Raw genomic sequence first — 6,407 nt, forward strand, 5'->3', positions numbered from 1 at the left:
TTACCGCTTCTCCCCTCGTCTTCCTTTACCGTCCAATTCATGAATGGGGGATGGGACCCCATTCACGTGGGATCGGGGGGTTGAAGCTTTCCCTAACAACAGAGAAACAAGCACGCATAAACAAGGGCTTGGCGCAGTCCGCGACACGAATCGGACAATTATTGATAATTCGTTTTCAGGTCTCAGACTGACGAGACGCGATGGTGCTGTTCGATGAAGCGAGGAAGCTGATGAACGACATGATGAAGATAACGATCTTCCAGCCGTCCGAGAAACGCCGAATGCTGGAGGACGAAAGGAAGACCTTTCTGGATCCGAATCTGGTTATGGATGCGAGACACAGGATATTTCGCGAAGACCTGGCCAGTTCACCAGCGATTAAGTCTTCTGTCCTGACAGAGGCTGGAAGGTATACCTTCGAACTTTACACGCACGACTTATACAAATATAGATTTTATTTATAATATATGTATCTATTATATATACCTCGATCTTTACATACGATTTATAAAGTCCAGACTTTATTTATAATATGTGTGTATCTATACGATTTATAAGTTATCGCAAATAAGACTTTTAACTTTATCATTTATCTTAATTATCAATTTTTTTATTGTTAATTTATTGTTAAACTTAATACAATTACGCAAATGGATCACCTAATTTTGTATTGTATAAAGATAGATTTTATTAATGCGTTCACAGATTACTGACGAAGGAAGAAACGAGGGAACTGCAGTTGAAAAGAGAACAGGCTTTCATAGAGAGGGAATTACGCAAATTCGAGCAAGACTTGCAAAAGAGCCGTCCTAAATTTTGTGGGCTGTGCAGCAGAAAGAATATAGCTAGCTCTGACGACGAGAACTTTTGGAGAACATCCAGCAGAGTCAAGGTGAAGCTCGGCGACAAATATATTTAAACATTCAATAGAGATGAATCACTATATTTTCAATGTGCCTGCGAATATATCGTAAGTTTTTAAACATCTAAATTAATTGTATTAACAAGTCTGAAAATTTACAGCGGATTCTCATTAATAAAAGGAGGAACAGAACGATTGAGCAAAAGCCGACGGCCGTTCAAAAGAAGGCCAGAAAGCCACTTGCGGAAGTCTCGTCTGCCGAATCGAAAGACAGCAGGCGATGTTCGACAAACGGGATCGAAATCACATCTTTCGGTAGCATTAAAGTGACCATCAAGGATAAATCAAGCTGCGAATCGGAAGAGCAACGATTACGCGTCTTGAGATCGTATTTCGAGACTCTGCGAGAGAACGCGCGGGATAAGAGTCGTCTCTGCGAAATCGAGACCCACATCCAGAGCATCTTGTCGCGAAGAAAACTGAAAGCGTACGTTCACCTGTGGAAAACGCATGTGAGGAAGGTGAAAGCGCAGCGAGAACGCGCGGCTGAAAATCCCGACGCGCGGAAGATCGAGATGCTCATCGACACCATCAGCGAGACGCAGAAAGAGTTGAAGTCGAGTCAAAGAGCGGAGTCGAAGGGTCCTCCTCCCTCAAACTCGAGAGACACCGAGACGAAGAAGAAGACTCCTTCCAGGCCGTTCTTCCACGTCGTCGAGTCGCCGGCACAGTGTCGACTGAACGCCCAAAAGGAGATCATTCGCAAGCAGAGGATGAAATTGGCCGAGCAGAGCAAGATCATCGAGGAACTGAAGCTGAAGCAGGTGCAGGAAGAGATAACGAGGTCCGGCGAGGAGACGGTGAACGCGGCCAGAGAGACCCTGACCCATTGCGGCCAGCAGACCAGAAGGACTTTGATTCAACTAATGAGACAAGCAGGCTACAGGTAGTCCTGTAATTATGAGCGTCCTATTTCATTTCAAGACGTAACTCAACCATGAATTCTTTATCTGAAAAAGAATATAACTTTCAGGTTAATAAATTTCTAATTCTCGAATAAGATTCTTGAATAAACTCGCCATTAAAAATCTTAATTCGAACAATAATCAGAATAATAATCGCATCTTCTCGAATCAACTTTCTATTCAACATAAAATATCTCTTTACGTTTATATATAACGTCGTTTGCATCGGACATGGGTATCTATTTGGACGCGAGTGTATTCTGAGCAGCTAAACTCTTTTATAACGTACGACGATGACGTAGTAAAACATAAAGATGCTGGAAGCTGGTCTTGCGAACCAAATTAAAGTGGACCGTTTATTATATCGCTCGTTTTACGCGCCGGTCTTTCTACAGTTTGCGAAGTAGAAAGTATTTTAAAGAGGAGAGTCCGTTCAAAGTCCGGCCTTTTGCGTTATAGTAAATTAAATCGCCACGGATTTTTAACGCAAACTTAATTCGGTTCGGCGGGTCCTTAATTACACGTTCCTTTTTAATTAACAGGGACAAATCCCTGATGGCGCCGGTACGGGTGCCGAGTCCTCCTAAATTTCTGGCGAGGATGGAAGCGCGGGCGGAAGCAAGGAGAAACAGAATAAAGCTGCGCGAAGAAGAGCGTCAGAAGAAACTGGAAGACGAGAGGAGGAAAGAAGAGGCTGCCAGGAGGGCGGAGGAGCAAGAGCGGAAAAGATTGCAACAAGAGGTCAGATAATATGAGAGGTCAAAGTATATTAATATCGTATTGAGTGTGTACAGTACACTTAGCTCTCACAGCTTTCACCTTGCTAACAAAATTATCTCTTGCGAGGGACGTTTCCAGTAAATGTTATACTGTAATACTCTAGCTTACATTACTGCATACAACATACAATACTCGCTTACTTTGTACTTTACTCTATAACATAATAAAGTATTGCATTCCCTCTAATGCCGCTTATACGCTACATTTAGAAATATATCCCACGTTTAATCTGACTTTTTTTTCGTCCTCAGGCTTTGCGCGAGGCAAGAAGAGTGCGCGAGGAACGGGAGCAGCAACGAGCACGCGAAGTAGAAAGATATAAGAAATTAAATGCCACGGCGGAAGCATTTTATCGCAAATACTTGTTACGACGTTGTATAATCGCGCTCGTCGAAAAGAAGAATAACGATATGAAGAAAGCCGAGGACTACTATAAGCGGTGCTTACTTCAAAAAGTGTTCGTGATGTGGAAGGTGGAGACGGAACGTCTAAATAAAATCAAATCCGAGTTAGCTACATCGTGGTACAACAAAAATTTATTGCGGTACGCATTACGAAAGTGGAAGGAAGCGGTGAAGGAGGAGAAAAGAAAAGACCAAGTGGCTAGAGACTTCTCCGACATGAGATTACAGAACAAATGCTTTAAAGTGTTGAAAATAAAAGCTGTGCAATATAAAGTGGAACAACTGAAGCGTGAACGTTTAGCTTTAGACCATTACGAAGAAAATTTGAAAAATAAGTATTTCAATATGTGGAAAAGTTATCCAGAAGTACTGCCTATTATCATGGAGAGGAAGCGAATAAGAAACAAGTGGCGGGAAATTGTGCAAGAAATAATCCCAGACTTTGACCCCAGGCAAAGAGGTGTAATATTAGAAGACTAGTTTAACGAATTTAGAAATAACTTAGATTTAATACTGTTGCGACAATCGTTGGCCTCGTATTTGATTGAGGTAAAGAGTAGTCTTATTTCTAAATACACGCAAGATAGAGTAACATCATTCTTTTACGCAGAATAAAGGTCGATCCAGACAAACTTGTATATAGGTGCATAAGCATATGCAGTAAAGAGATGGATTGGTCTATTTCCTTATGCATATGTATAATGGACCAATCAATTTTCTTGTTCGTTATGTTTATGCGCTATGGAAGTTTGTTTGGATAGACCTTAAAACGCAAGTCTCATTACTGTACATACGTATTTAAATTTCTTTTTACTTCAATTTACCTTAGAATGTGTACGTGTATGTTCGTGTGTACCGAATGTAATTTTTATTATATTATTATACTTTACTATATTACTCTCGTACAATGGCCTTTTTATCACAGTTACAATAAATATACAAATGTTATGTGCAATGATACATTAAGGATGATGAATGTAATAAATTTTGATGCCTCGTGATATGTCGAACATGATTTCATAAGTATAACATTATCCATAGAAGTAACATATCTATTATAGTTTTCATGAGTTATGAATCATAGATATCAGTATACATTAAGTAGATGAAGACAGGGTGCAATTAAGGTGACGCTGGAGCCGTCTGTATAACCGACAAAATTACCATTTTCTATGTTATCGACTATATCTGTCCTTGTATAGACAAAGATATAGACAAGGATAGCACGCTACATTGCACGCACACATACGCACGATACACATCTACATTATACTTTTATATTACGCTTCCAAATCTTGATTTGGAAGGTTTATCGATCTTTTTCTTGTTGTGCAATTCGGGGAAACTTGTTTTCGCGTTCGTACCAATGGTATATCTCTTATATGAAATACATCTTGCGACGAGCTGACAGCTCGCCGTAACTCGAGACGCCATATTGGGATAAAAGTAGGATAAGGAAATCTGTACTTCCGTAATTTTTTCTCGTTTTCTATATAAAATCAAAGTTCCCCCGAATCATTAATGTACGTACTGCAATTCTGGAGGATTTTTAATTCCGTCAAACTAATACAACGCTACGCGACGACAAAAAATACCGGTAAAACAGACGGCTCCAGCATCCCCTTAAGCCGATAGTAATTGGCATTCTCAGATTCATCATTTCGAGCGGAACTTATTATTACGGCTTAGCGCTATGATAAATATTTTGGCCTTACCGTTTTCTAGTTTGTCGAATTTGATTTCATTGCATCCTTCGTACACAGCGTAATACATACACCGTGTGAAGTAAATTCAGTGACCTAGTTTACAAATATCATCCCTAAGTTTTGCAGCAGAACAATCGGGATACATTCTTCAACATTCCATAATCGTACTGATTTTTGGTATCCAATCGTCGCTCGTTCGATGTCGTGCCGTTGTAGAGCAGCCATAGGTGGTAAATGAGATAACAAAAGAGCATTAGACCCACGAGGAAGCTGTACAGAGCGGAGACGAAGCAAAGCGCGATGCTGAAACAATATACACATTATTGCAATATTGATCGGCTCGGGACCGTTCGGAACGAACAGTTGGGCGACACGTTATCTGTCGAACTTTTATCACATATCGGAAAGCAAATAAGAGATACAACAATATTTATAGACGCTACGTCTCGCGGACCTGACAATTATCGCTATCTTGCGACTATTAAACTTTATAGATCCCCTGTATCTTTCCAGTTTACTTCATCAAGACTTGGTATCAGCGACACCCTTCCCGCTCGTGCTCACGATATGCTTGTGACTTTTCATCCTCTTGTGGAATAATTTCGAGAGCTATACGCACAGCGTGTGTTTCGATATTCTCAATGTTTATCAAGCCGCAATTGGAAAACATGGTAAATACGTACTCCAACTGATGATACACGTCACTGCAGTCGTCCGGTAGGAGTACAGTCCCGATAAGTATAAACGGATGGCAGACGCTGGTCATAGTCAAGTTGGAACCGTACATAAAAGCGATCGCGGAAAAGAATAAACAGCCTAAGTAGGACCTTAAATTGCTGGAACCTATGCAGCAATCCAGCCTGAAAGAAAAAGTCCAGGAGGTGATTAACACAAGACGGTGGAAGTCGGATCGTACAGATTGATAATTACATAATTCAGCGTCAAGGAAAAAGGCCAATCCAAGATACCATTTGCAGTGATATTCCCGGTTGAGAATACAAGTCTGGCACAAGCGGCAGTGGTGGGCCTTGGGCGGCGCCCTTCTCCTGCACGTGGCGCATAGCTCGCCGCTGCCCTCGCCGAGCTCGAGGCTCTGCGTGGGGCCGACGGCGCCTCCCTCTTGCACGGTCGCGTCCGCCTTGAGCTTGGTCTTGTAGCCGCACCACATGCCCCCGATCACGCACATCATGAACACGAGATTCTCCTCGGGCAGGATCTCCAGCAGCGGCACGACGCACATTTCGAACACCAGCATCATCATCAGCACGCTCGCGATCGTCCACATGAGGAAGAACTTGGTGCGCAGTAGAAACCTAAGGAAGTTGTGGTGCAGGTAGTAGACGAAGACCGGCGTGACCAGGAACACGAGGACCGTGCAGAGGAAGGCCTGGGCGGCGATCACCGCCAGGATCGGCACCACCAGCAACGGCAGCATCGCATCGACGGAGATCTGCTTGGCGCCCGCGCGCCAGCCGCATGGGTTACGCAGCCTTTCCCAGACGGTCATGCTTCGTCGTCGGCGACCTGAGAGAGAGAGAGAGAGCGGTGTGGCTCCTCCCCTCACCCTGGCATACGCGAGAGGCGTCGGCGCGACGGCCAGCGACGGGCGCGTTTTCGAGGTTAGGTCGACCCCCCCGCGGTCACCGCGTGACCGCGCCGTTTCCCTACCACGCCGGTCGCGCGGGAAGCG

At 43.4% G+C, this 6,407-nt stretch overlaps 2 protein-coding genes across 2 annotated transcripts; one reads left to right on the forward strand and one right to left on the reverse strand.

Annotated features, from left to right (window-relative positions):
- The first annotated feature begins 184 nt into the window (after window positions 1–184).
- Window positions 185–3,491, forward strand: LOC143905087 (uncharacterized). Its single transcript, XM_077420222.1, has 5 exons — window positions 185–409; window positions 706–892; window positions 1,024–1,808; window positions 2,370–2,568; window positions 2,859–3,491. Exons 1-5 carry the CDS (start codon window positions 201–203, stop codon window positions 3,489–3,491), a joined length of 2,013 nt encoding a protein of 670 aa, XP_077276348.1. The 5' UTR covers window positions 185–200.
- On the reverse strand, window positions 3,122–6,361 carry Gabpi (zinc finger DHHC-type palmitoyltransferase GABPI). Its single transcript, XM_077420680.1, has 3 exons — window positions 5,686–6,361; window positions 5,401–5,577; window positions 3,122–5,020 (listed from the first exon to the last, which is right to left on the reverse strand). The coding sequence occupies exons 1-3, from the start codon at window positions 6,222–6,224 to the stop codon at window positions 4,831–4,833; spliced, it is 906 nt and encodes a 301-aa protein (XP_077276806.1). The 5' UTR covers window positions 6,225–6,361; the 3' UTR covers window positions 3,122–4,830.
- Between the last annotated feature and the right edge of the window lie 46 nt (window positions 6,362–6,407).

Source organism: Temnothorax americanus, unplaced genomic scaffold (assembly GCF_048541705.1).
Source record: "Temnothorax americanus isolate GAGA-0224 unplaced genomic scaffold, ASM4854170v1 Scaffold6, whole genome shotgun sequence".
NCBI classification, from domain to species: Eukaryota; Metazoa; Arthropoda; class Insecta; order Hymenoptera; family Formicidae; genus Temnothorax; species Temnothorax americanus.